Consider the following 13,389-nt stretch of genomic DNA (forward strand, 5'->3'; position numbering starts at 1 on the left):
ACTGAGTGAACACTATGTGTGGCCCAGTGCTGAGTCACCACCACCAGCAGTGCCTTCCCGTCAACCCTTGACACTTGTAAGACTGAATCATTTCAGTGGGTTAAAAAAGTAAGGGGCTTCTTTATTCACAGTGCATGGCGTGGTATGAAGGTGTCAGTCCTTCTTTGGCGGTTTTCTTTTAAAAAACTGTTGGAACCCCTCTACGTCACCGTTCTGCGTACGAGTATGGAGTAGAGAAGGCAGTAAAGAGCCTTTTCCAGCCAAGTACTGGCAAGTGGTAGGACTCTGAGTAGGGCCTGCCCGGACACCAATGTTTACACCAAGTGATACAAAAGTGCACGTGTCCTTCAGCAATCTTACCTTCAGCCTGTCTTTGGGCAGTGCGACGGCTCCCTGCTTGATGATTTCCAGGACCCGTTCCACGGAGAGCTCAGCTCCCGCTTGCAGCAACCTTGAGCTGAAGAAGGTGATCACCTGGAAGGTAAAGTGTTATTTCTTAAACAAGGAGATGCACAAGCTGCCTTCCTCACGTGGTAGGTCCATTTCCTAAAGGCGACCCAGCCTTACTCCTCTAGCTCTCCTGCACACGGTCCTCTCTGAAAGCATTTGATGGCTGAGTCAGAGCCAGCGTCTGAATATTCCGGGCTGATGACCCATGCTGTGGCTTAAGCAAGCCTCTGGAGTTCTGCTCTTTCAGTGTGCAGCCTCACCTTGCATTTATTTATATTTCATTTAGAGGGTGGCACCCATCAGAAGGTGGGGAGAGAGAGCTAAAGCTTAAAATCTGTCAATTTTGAGGCTTACTGACCGGGAACTCTCTCAAAAAAAAAAAAAAAAAAAAGGCCCAATGAGAAAGCAATCCGAAGCTAACAGCTAAAATGACGTATGGGGGATCATTTATTAACGGAATGTAATCACCATACTCTTATCCCTGATCAACAAGGCTAATCAACAGCAAGCTAGAACTGTTTTTGTTTCGTGTGACAGCACAGTTGGAACTATGAAGCAAGATGCTAATAACAGAGGTGCTCTGAAAATAACACTGTCCTTTAATATTGGTCACTAAAGGGGCTCAGTTAAGTGTCCAACTTGGGCTCAGGTCGGGATCTCCACTCTGTGAGTTCAAGCCCCGTGTCTGGCTCTGTGCTGACAGCTCAGAGCCTGGAGCCTGCTTCGGATTCTGTGTTTCCTTCTCTCTCTCCCTCTCTCTGAACCTCCCCAACTCGTGCTCTGTCTCTCTGTCTCTCAATAATAAATAAGTGTTAAAAAAAAAAACCCACACCTTAATATTGGTCACTAAAAACTAAAAGAATGCCAGTATTTTTTTAGGAAATCATTTTAAGATCAAGATGTTAATAAATTAAGAAGATTATAGGTCATTTTTTTATTCAAGAGAATAACCTAAGTATTTACAGTCAGACACGTAAAAGTATAAAAATTTGTTTTGTTAGAAAATTGAGTATCTCCATTTATAGGCTATTTTATATGTGAAAGAGAAAAGCTAGTTTAAAACGTTACCTAACTACAGACACAAAACACCTTTTTATACTCATTAATATGATCCTTAGAATGAATCTGGATGATTAACTGTCCTGGATCTTACACGTCACAGAGGCTTCACATTATCAACAGCAAATCCGGTATCGGTCACAGTAAGGGCACCGCTTATCGCAGTAAATACAAACCCGTAATGCAAACACCCTGCTTGGCAATTTTTGTGCAACCGTCTCTTGCGAGATGAGAAGGGTTCGTTAGTGTTTTCACCCTGTGATTTAGCATCTGCTCCAGGTTGAGGGGGACCTCGGCTCTGCCATTTCCTTTGTGTCACGTGTACTTCTACTGGACCGCCTTTGATTTATGGCTCCTTTGCAGGACTCTTTCCAATACTCCATCTTAGAGGCTTTACTTAGTTAAACTCAGATTTATAACCATGAATAACATACATCACCAGGAACTATAGGTGAATGAAAGGTGAGAGTGCCTACCACGCCCTCCAAGCTGAGACCGCCCCTCTCCTCCCCGGGAGACCCGGAGTCTTGCAGCTGACACGGAGAGCCTGGCGGGCGGTCCGTGCAATGCTATGAATTGGGAAAACTCAATCTCTTTATTTTTAGATGAAAAGAAAGCTCTGATACAGTCCTCCCACGCTGCTATGGACGGTGGGTACCCGTCCACTTTGGAGACTGCCGATGGGGAGACCAAAACGTACAGAACCAAAGCAAAGCAGACTGTGTGGTGCTCAAATACACATACCACAGCCCACAAGGGAGAGCATGGACGTGCCGCATGGTCACAGAGGGAAGGAACGCAACGGGGATCCACTCTTGTTCACTCTGTACCATGTGCGGACTTGCCTCCGGGCCTCAAGGAACAGCCGTTCTCAACCAGGAGAGCTGCGGGGTAGGAAGGAGACTCAGTTTCTAACTAAATTCCCTTTTTCAAACTGGCTCCCATTCGTCTGTTTTAAGCTGATGTTCTCTTGTAGCATTCAAACTCACGCTACTTAAAAAATGGTAAACCTACCACTTCCCGAAGGGAAGTATAAGTTATGTATCAAAAATGAAGGGAACGGACATCTACTGCATGTTTACTATGGACCATGTGCTCTACTGTTAATTAATTCTCACAACAATCCAGGGAGCTGATAGAGCTCTGTCCTATGGATGACTCAACAGGGTTAGAGAGAGAGAGAGGACTGTCCCAAGTCAGCCGGTCAGTGTCCGGAGGGAGACCAGTACTTGGCTGTTCCTTACTTTCTCATGCTGTCTCCAGCAGTTCTTACTAACAAAAGCCTTACTTTTCTTAATGGAAAGTATTTGAGGTGAAAGGTGTAATGTGTTTCGTCCCCAATTTCATTTGGAGTCAGGCTGCCACAGCAGCCAAGAATGTGAAACAATTTATTCAAAGGTATAGACTTGGGGGCGCCTGGGTGGCTCAGTGGGTTGAGTATCTGAGTCTTGATTTTGGCTCAGGTCATGATCTTATGCTTTGGGGGTTCAAGCCCCGCATTAGGCTCTGTGCTTACAGCGCAGATCCTGCTTGGGATTTTCTGTCTCTCTCTCTTTCTGTCTCATTCAAAACAAATAAACTTAAAAAAAAAAAAAAAGATATAGGCTTGTATTTCCTACCACTGGGTTAGAATTTTGCAGACAACAGTAAATTTAGTGATGATGATTTTAACAGTTAGGTGGCTTTTATCAACTTTCAGAGCATTCTGTTATGATTAACAGATCATAAAAATGATCAACTATTTCCCCTCTGATAATGTCTGCAGAAGATAAAATATTTAAGGTGAAAATGGGAATGAATGATATGTCAGTGCAACTCAAAGGCAACTTTTCAAAGGCAGGGATTTTTCCCTGGGCGTGTACAGTTTTCCTCCGCCCACCACGTTTGGCTACAATTCCTGAAATCTAAGTACAGCACGTTACCTTCAATTATGTTATTAGTTGTGAACAGTAATTATCCAAGGTCACGTTCTGATTAATCAGCTGCACCCTTTGAGTAACGTCACAATCACATTTAACCACTTATTATGAAACCAGTGAGTGATCACTAGAACACAGATTTATAGAAATGAGAAGCTCTGGTGGGGTAGATGGGGGTAAAAAAGAGGTAAGTATGTATTAGAGAGGCATTTTTGCTTGCTAAATGGCCATTCTTCCAAGAGGTAAAAGTAGAGAGCTAAGCTTTTTTTTCTTTTTCTTAAGACAATAATAAACACATTTTGAAAAGTAAAATACATGTATTTCCCCACTGATCCTCAGTTTTTCCTCAAGTTTTTGTGCTCTAATCAATACATGTGTTAACAGCCTATTCAGTGGGAGAGATCTCCAGAGGATTTACAAAGAAAATAGATGATATTTTCAAGAAAGACGCGATGTAACTGGAGGACAAGATGAAGACTGAACATGTGTCATTACACAGATTAGACCTCGTGGTAATGTGGGCTGTGAAGTGCTCAGAGTCAGAAGGCATAGTTTGGGTCCTGCCTCGGATACTTACCAGCTACCGGACTTGTAAGATACTCAGCTTCCTCTCTGTGCAGCATCACGCAGTAGCTTAGAGCACCTACCAGGTGTCAGATGCTTGGGCTTAATTCTTAGCTCTGCTTGTAAATGTAGACAGGTTATTTAACTTCTCTATGCCTCAGTTTCCTGATCTATAAATGAGGAAAAACACAGTGCTTGCCTCATGGGGGTGTTGTTAAAATGAAATAGGTTAATACCTTCAAAGTGCAAAGAGCAACGCCTGGCACATGGTAAGTGCTCACGAAGTGTCAGTTTCCGTCATTATTATTAAGTGTATCTGAGTATCTCCATTTATAAAGTGACGACGGTGCCCTACCTACCATGTAGGAAACAATTGCAATACATGTGAAACTTACGGATAAACCAAACCAGACAGGAGTAGCAAGCGCTATCTACTGAAAATTCCAGGAAAGCCTGCTGTTTAAAGTCCAACGTGATCATCTTAATACGTTACTGAGGGTCAATTTAAAACTCTTCTATTTTTACTTGATGAATTTATGCATGACCTTTCTCTTTCAAAGAAATTTACATTTTATTATTTTCAGAAAATGTAAACAGTACAATGCTGAGAAAGTTTTACTGCATTTTTTTTAAATCATGAAAGAATGCTGAATTTTGACAATTTTTTTTTTTTTTTTGCATGTATTGAGATGACTGGTTTCTCTTCCTTAGTCTGCTAATGTGAATTACATTGGCCTTGAACTCCTGGGTTACACGATAATTGAGCATGCTGCATTATTCTTTTGATACATTGCTAGATTCAATTTGCTAATATTTTGAGGATTTTTATGTCTGTGTCTATGAGTGATACTGACTTGTACTTTTCTTTTCTTGTAAGATCTTTGTCTAGTAGTGGCATTAGGGTGATAATGTCCTTAATAAAATGAGTTGGGAAGTATCCTCTCCTTGTATTATCTGGAGGAGTTTGTACTGAGATAGTAATAGTTCTTTCTTAAAAGTTTGGTAGAATTAATTCAAGGTGAAGCCTTCTAGGCCTGGAGTTTTCTTTGTTGGTAAATTTTTAAGTATTAATTCAGTATCTATTAAAGATACAGAACTATTCAGATGATCTATGTCTTCATGAGTGAGCTTTGAAAGTTTGGGCCTTTCAAGGAATTTGTCCATTTCATCTAAGTCATCAAATTTACTGGCAGAGATTTCTTATGGTATCACCAATTTTGTTTTCTTTCTTTTTCAACTGTACTGATTTTTTGTTCTCATCTTTATTATTTCCTTTTTCTTGTTTTGGGTTTAATTTACTCTTTTTAACTTCTTAATGTGTAATCTTATAATTTATTCAAGACCTTTCTTCTTTTCTAATAGAAGTATTTAATACCATAAATTTCCCTTTAGCTGTATCCCACAAATTCTGATATTACATTTTCATTTTTGCTAACTCTAAAAAAGGTTCCTTTATGGATCCAAAAATCCTCAACAAGATACTAGCCAACCGGATCCAACAATACATTAAAAGAATTATTCGCCACGACCAAGTGGGATTTATACCTGGGATACAGGGCTGTTCAATATCCACAAAACAATTAACATGACTCATCACATCAATAAAAGAAAGGACAAGAACCACATGATCCTCTCAACAGAAGGAGAGAAAGCATTTGACAAAATATAGCATCCTTTCTTGATAAAAACCCTCAAGCAAGTAGGGATAAAACGATCATACCTCAAGATCATAAAAGCCATATAAGAAAGACCCAACGCTAATATCATCCTCAATGGGGAAAAACTGAAAGCCTTCCCCCTGAGGTCAGGAACGCGACAGGGATGTCCACTCTTGTCACTGTTATTCAACACAATGTTGGAAGTCCTAGTCTCAGCAATCAAACAAAACAGGAATAAAAAGTATCCAAATAGGCCAGGAGGAAGTCAAACTTTCACTCTTCCCAGATGACACGATACTTTATATGGAAAACCCAAAAGATTCCACCAAAAAACTACTTGAACTAATCCACGAATTCAGCAAAGTTGTAGGATATAAAATCAATGCACAGAAATCCGTTACATTTCTATACATCAATAATGAAGCAGCAGAGAGAGAAATCAAGGAATTGATCCCATTGATAACTGTACCAAAAACCATAAAATACTTAAGAATAAACCTAACCAAAGAGATGAAAAATCTCTACATTGAAGACTATAGAAAGCTTATGAAAGAAATTGAAGAAGACACAAAAAAATGGAAAAAGATTCCATGCTCCTGGATAGGAAGAACAAATATTGTTAAAATGTCGATACTACCCAAGGCAATCTACATATTCAATGCAATCCCTATCAAAATAACACCAGCATTCTTCACAGAGCTAGAACAAACAATCCTAAAATTTGTATGGAACCAGAAAAGTCCCCGAATAGCCAAAGTAATCTTGAAAAAGAAAACTGAAGCTGGAGGTATCACAATCCTGGACTTCAAGAAATATCAAAAAGCTGTAATCATCAAGACAGTATGGTCCTGGCACAAGAACAGACACTCATATCAATAGAACAGAATAGAGAACTCAGAAATGGACCCACAAGCGTATGGCCAACTCATCTTTGACAAAGCAGGAAAGAATATCCAATGGAATAAAGACAGTCTCTTCAGCAAATGGTGCTGGGAAAACTGGACAGCGACATGCAGAAAAATGAACCTGGACCACTTTCTTACACCATACACAAAAATGAACTCAAAATGGATGAAAGACCTAAGACAGGAAGCCATCAAAATCCTCGAGGAGAAAGCAGGCAAAAACCTCTTTGACCTTGGCCACAGCAACTTCTTACTCAACATGTCTCCGGAGGCAAGTGAAACAAAAGCAAAAATGAACTAGTGGGACCTCCTCAAAATAAAAAGCTCTGCACAGCAATCAGCAAAACTAAAGGGCAACCGACACAATGGGAGAAGATATTTGCAAATGACCTATCAGGTAAAGGGTTAGTGTCCAAAATCTATAAAGAACTTACCAAACTCAACACCCAAAAACCAAATAATCCAGTGAAGAAATGGGCAAAAGACATGAATAGACACTTCTCCAAAGAAGACATCCAGATGGCCAGTCGACACATGAAAAAATGCTCAGCATCACTCATCATCAGGGAAATACAAATCAAAACCACAATGAGATACCACCTCACACCCGTCAGAATGGCTAACATGAACAACTCAGGCAACGACAGATGCTGGCCAGGATGCGGAAAAGGGGGATCTCTTTTGCACTGCTGGTGGGGATGCAAACTGGTGCAGCTACTCTGGAAAACAGTCTGGAGGTTCCTCAAAAAATTAAAAATAGAACTACCCTACGACCTAGCAACTGCACTACTAGGCGTTTATCCAAGGGATACAGGTGTGCTGCTTCGAAGGGGCACATGCACCCCAATGTTTATAGCAGCGCTATTGACAATAGCCAAAGTATGGAAAGAGCCCAAATGTCCACTGATGGATGAATGGATAAAGAAAATGTGGTATATATATAAAAAATGGAATGTTACTCAACAATCAAAAAGAATAAAATCTTGCCATTTGCAACTATGTGGATGGAACTGGAGGGTATTATGCTAAGCGAAATTAGAGAAAGACAAATTTCATATGACTTCACTCATATGAGGACTTTAAGACACAGAAGAGATGAACACAAGGGAAGGGAAGCAAAAATAATATAAAAGCAGGGAGGGGGACAAAAACATAAGAGACTCTTAAATATGGAGAACAAACAGAGGGTTGCTGGAGGGGTTGTGGGAGGGGGGATGGGCTAAATGGGTAAGTGGCATTAAGGAATCTACTCCTGAAATCATTGTTGCACTAGATGCTAACTAACTTGCATGTAAATTAAACAATAAATTAATTAATTTAAAAAAAGCTTCTTTTTACTTTTGACCTCCTCTTTGTGATGCGTAAGTACACTGTTACTTTCTGAATATTTGGGGGTATTTTCCAGATAGCTTTCTTACTGATTTCTAGTTTAATTTCCTTGTGGTCAAAGAACGTATTCTATATGATTTCAAGTCTTTAAAATTTGTTGAGGTTTGTTTTATTTCCTGTCTGTGCTCTATCTCAGTGACTGTTCCAGATGCACTGATGATGACGGGTGGGATGTTCTATAATTGTCAGTGAAATCAAGTTGGTAGTATTGCTTGGGTCTTCCGTATCATTACTAATTTTCTATTTACTGTATTAGCTATTGAGACAGAAGTGTTGAATTCTCTAATTATAATTATGGATGTGCTTATTTTTTCTTGCAAGTCTATCAGTTTTTGCTTCGTGTATTTTGAAAGCCCTGTTGTTAGGTGCGTCCACATCCAGGATTGTTATGTCTCCTTGGTAAATTGACCTCTTTATTGTTACATGGTGTCCTCTTTATCTGTGGTAATGTTCTTTTTTCCGAAGTCCACTTTGCTGATAACATAGTCACTCCAGCTTTCTTTTAATTAGTGCTTGCATGATCAAACTTCTTTCAGTCTTTTACTTTTAACCTGTCTAGCTCTTTCTACTTACAGTGAGTTTCTTATCGACAGCACAGAGTTAGATTCTACCTTTTATCCGGTCTGAAAACTCTCTTTTAATTGAGGCACTAAATGCGGTTATTGACAGGGCTGGATTTAAATTTATCGCATTGCCTGTTTTCTCACTGTGCCACTATTATTATCATTGCGACTTTTTAAAAGTTTATTTTGAGAGAGAGTGTGTATGCGTGAGTGAGCACACACGCAGGGGAGGGGCAGAGAGAGAGAGGGAGACAGCAAATCCCAAGCAGGATCCTTGCTGTCAGCGCGGAGCCTGATGCAGGGCTCAATTTAGTGAATTGTGAGAATCGTGACCTGAGCAGAAATCGAGTGGGACGATTAACTGACAGAGCCACCCAGGCACCCCTTTCTACTATTATTTGTTTTGCTTTAAACTTGCCTTTGGATTCAATATAATCTTATGATTTTATTTCATCTCCATCTTTGGCTGACCAGTTCTCTCTTTCTTTTTGTGGTTGACCTAGAGTTTATAATAGACATCTTGCACTTACCAGTCTACCTTTGAAATACCCTTTCCCACGTGAAGACCTGAAGAATTTGGCCCCACCTGCAAGTTACCATTTTGCGGATCTTGGAAGGATACGGAGATTTCTGGGTCAGTGATGAAGGACAGTTATTAGTCAAGCAACAGCAGCAACCAGAGCACTGGCCTTTCTTCACGGGTTCTGCAAGCCCCAGTTTGCACAAAGGTGGTTTGAAGAAGCTGGATGACCCCCCCCCTCCCCACCCCCATGCAGTAGCTTATATTATAGGAAGAGAACCGTGAGCTTAGGGAGCCCAAATCTTTTATAATGGTCAGTAAGCAGGCCTACCTTTTCCTCCTGAGGGAGACACAGACATACCCTGATCCCACCCCTATGTTCTCTTTGCCTGGGACACTCTAACCCCAGATATCTGCCTGGCTTACTCTCTACCTCCTTCAAGTCCTAGCTCAGATGCACGTTCTCAGAGACAGGCCTTCTCTGACTGTGCTCTTTTGGTTTGCAATTTCCCACCCTTATTCCAACCAGCACTCATTCTTCCTCCCTTTTTTTTTTCCCTTAAGCAGTTGGGTAGATATTGATGTCATTTACTGAGATCAGGAAAACTGCAGAAGAAAGAGTTGATTCATTCTGTTTCATTTTTTGAAGAAAACAAAAGAATTCTGATTTAACCTTGTTCAAGATTTTTGGGATTGTTTTTTTTTTAAGTTTTTTAAACGTTTATTTATTTTTGAGACAGAGAGAGAGACAGAGCATGAACGGGGGAGGGTCAGAGAGAGAGAGGGAGACACAGAATCTGAAACAGGCTCCAGGTTCTGATCTGTCAGCACAGAGCCCGACGCGGGACTCGAACTCACAGACCACGATCATGACCTGAGCCGAAGTCGGACGCTCAACCGACTGAGCCACTCAGGTGCCCCTATGTGGGATTGTTAGGTAGACAACAGAATGCACTAGTCTGGAGCTCAGCAAGGATGGTCAGGTTTGGAAATACACAAAATCTAACATGAATTTTACACTGTCCAGAGATAAAAAATAGTTCTTGCCTTTACCACACTATACGACTTGACTGTTCATTGCCTCTGTTCCTTACTTATATGCAGCCATGAAATTTCTTTCACGTCTTCTCTCATTTGGTGCGGTAATTTCATTGTCCTGCTACTTAATTCAGCCAGATCATATCACTTTATGGGTTAGATGGGAAGGATATGTGGCAGTGGCTAATAGAAATTTGGCCACTTGAAACACATGTCGATCTCCTTCCGTGGAAGTTAGAAGTGCTCCAAGGTTAGTCTCTCCTGTCTTCGATATTCAACATTGCTGAATGTCTCAATGAAAAATATCAACTCTGAACTGCCTGTCAGCTAAAAATAACAGCAATTCATAGTCTACCCACACTTTTCAAGGTTAACTCCACGAAAAAAGATAGAGCAACGGCTTGCTTGAGCCAAATTTCAGGGGCATTTAGGGCAGCGGAGGGGAAGGCAAAGTGCTGAGAGAGACAAAAAGTAGGGATGTTATTTTTATCTCTGTCGTGGCATTCTTTCCAAAATATGTAAAAGAGTTTAAAATGCTTTTTGAATGATCTTCCATTGTGCCCTGCACTATTTTGGACGGCAGTATTCAACGAAAAGTTGTTGGAAAACCTGCTCGTTTGAAATCTTACGTCAGGTTTATTCAACTGAATGCTGCAAGCATAGAGAGTCTCTGGTAAGAACACCTGGATTCGAGGCCTGGCTGAGTGACCTACTGGCTAAGTGACCTTGGGCCGACCATTTTGCCCCTCAAGCTCAGGAGAGCGAGCGCTGGGTGGATGTCCAGTTAACACGCTGCTTCATTTCCACGTGGTCACGCACCGTGCGAAAGCACAGCGAGGTCCCTTCTGTTTCCTCACCTTCACTCTGGTTTTTACATCTTTCCAAGGAAACGATGTTTCCTGCATGGTTCTCTCTGCATGGTTCTCGTGTGTCTCTTCAAAAACCAATATGGCCCTTCTGAGATAGTTTTTTAAGGATGTCATCTGCCTGGTTACTGAGAAGGATCCTCAGTTCTAACACTGGTGGAATAAAGACCGATCGGACATCATTAGACGTGATCCTGAGAGAGAAAGGAAATGGTGAAATCTCTGTGGACAGGACTAGATGTTTTTAGGCAGTGTACGAGAAACTGTGGGAGCACTTAGTCAAGGGGTTCAGTAGGTGGGCATGGTGATTTCACACATGGGCATGGGCTTTGTCATCAAACTGCCTGGTCTGAGTCCCGCCTCTATGACTTTATGAATATGTGACTGTGAGCAAGGTAAAATCTCTCTAAGCTGGTTTTATCTATAAATTGAAGGTTAAAATGAAATATACTTCACGTACACCCTTTTCCCAGAAAGCTACTACGCAGCACACACTCTTGCCAACGTGACGCGGTCGGCCGAGAAAGAGGAAGACACAGGAGCCAAAGTCAGCCGAAGGAGACAGGGGAAGGAAATTCCCAGGAAGATGTTGCAACCGGGCAGGAGAACCAGAGCACCGTGTAACTGGGGCAGAAAGCAGGTCTCCAAGAAGAGAATGGAAACAAAAACTTGATCTGATCTGCCTGACCATTTTGCGAGGAGTTTTAGAGTTATGGCTGGAAGTCTGTCGCTGTGTCCATGACTGGATGCGTGTAACACATCATCAAGAAAGGCCTAGAATCCAGAACACATCGAGTATCTGCACAAAGATAAACAACAGAAAACCTGGCAAAGGATTTGAATGGAAACTCATAAAAGCGGAAACCCGTTAAGAGGTGGGGGAAGAAATGCTCATCCTCGGTGGTCATCAAGAAATTGCAAATTAAAACTATAATGAGGTGCTATCACAAAACTGACAAAACTAAGTGCATGTGAAGTAACAGAACCTCTCGTACACCACTGGTCAGAGAGTCAACAGTAGCCCCCCACGGAAAGCACTCTGGCATAACACACGTTACCTACTAAGCAATTCCACTTCTTTTTTTTTTTTTTTTTTTTCAACATTTATTTATTTTTGGGACAGAGAGAGACAGAGCATGAACGGGGGAGGGGCAGAGAGAGAGGGAGACACAGAATCGGAAACAGGCTCCAGGCTCTGAACCATCAGCCCAGAGCCTGACGCGGGGCTCGAACTCACGGGCCGCGAGATCGTGACCTGGCTGAAGTCGGACGCTTAACCGACTGCGCCTCCCAGGCGCCCCAGCAATTCCACTTCTGGGCGTACATCTCAGAAAAGGGTATGTGCCTGTGCTTACTTATGACCAAACTCACATACTTTAACCGTGTAAGGATTTAACTATCGAGGGGCACCTGGGTGGCTCAGTTCGTTGAGCGTCTGACTTCAGCTCAGGTCACGATCTCACAGGTCATGAGTTCAAGCCCTGCATTGGGCTCACTGCTATGAGCACAGAGCCCGCTTGGATCCTCTGTTCTCTCTCTCTCTCTGCCCCTCCCTTGCTCATGCTCACTCACTCTCTCTCTCTCTCAAAAATAAATAAACAACAAAAAGAATTTAATTATTGAATGTTTTTCTGAATGTAAGTAATATAAGGACAAGGATGTTGGCTCTTCAGTTTACTCTTGTGCCTGGTATTGTGAATCAGATCAATTACTCAAGAAACGGTTGTGGAATCACAAAAACACTATTTAGAAAAGAAATATGCACCCCTGTGTTCACTGCAGCATTATTAACAACAATCAAATTATGGAAACAACTCAAGTGTCCATCACAGATGAATGGGTAAAGAAGATGTGGAGTATATATACACAATGGAATATTATTCAGCCACAAAAAAGAGTGAAATCTTGCCATTTGCAACGGCATGGATGGATTCAGAGGGTATCACGCTAATGAAATAAGTCACAAAAAGACAAAAACTGTATCGTTTCACTCATATGTGGAATTTAAGAAACAAAACAAATTAAAAAAGGAAAAAAGAGACAAACCAAAAAACAGACTCTTAACTAGAGAGAACAGGTGATCGCCAGGGTGGCGGTAGGTGGGGGCATGGGTGAACTGTGTGAAGGGATTAAGAGTACACTTACCATGATGAACACTGAGCAATGTACGAATTGTTGAATCACTATATTGTATACCTCAAAATAACAGAACACTGTATTTTAGTTATACTGATATTATAAAATCAAAAAATCAAAAAAAGAAATATCCTGTCCACAGTTTCCTCAGAAGTGTTTGTTTTCATGCAATATCTTTAGCATTTAATAAGATGATCCTATTATATATGGATGATTTTTTTCTTATCATTTGCTCTACTACAATAAATAAATTACCAATAGGAAAGGCTGGTTGCTTTCCAGGGTCGATGCTACCTGCTCATGGTATTTGGTTTGCTTGATA

The 13,389-nt window shown here is 41.2% G+C and overlaps 1 protein-coding gene across 4 annotated transcripts in view; it reads right to left on the bottom strand.

Annotated features, from left to right (window-relative positions):
• DYM (dymeclin) overlaps positions 1-13,389 on the bottom strand; it is a 359,762-nt gene that overhangs the window by 51,777 nt on the left and 294,596 nt on the right. For all 4 annotated transcript variants that reach the window (XM_043558777.1, XM_043558775.1, XM_043558776.1 and 1 more), the window contains one exon: positions 361-474. In XM_043558777.1, the coding sequence (XP_043414712.1) occupies positions 361-474 (114 nt within the window). The remainder of the gene's footprint in view (positions 1-360; positions 475-13,389) is intronic.

This window comes from Prionailurus bengalensis, chromosome D3, assembly GCF_016509475.1.
Source record: "Prionailurus bengalensis isolate Pbe53 chromosome D3, Fcat_Pben_1.1_paternal_pri, whole genome shotgun sequence".
NCBI classification, from domain to species: domain Eukaryota; kingdom Metazoa; phylum Chordata; class Mammalia; order Carnivora; family Felidae; genus Prionailurus; species Prionailurus bengalensis.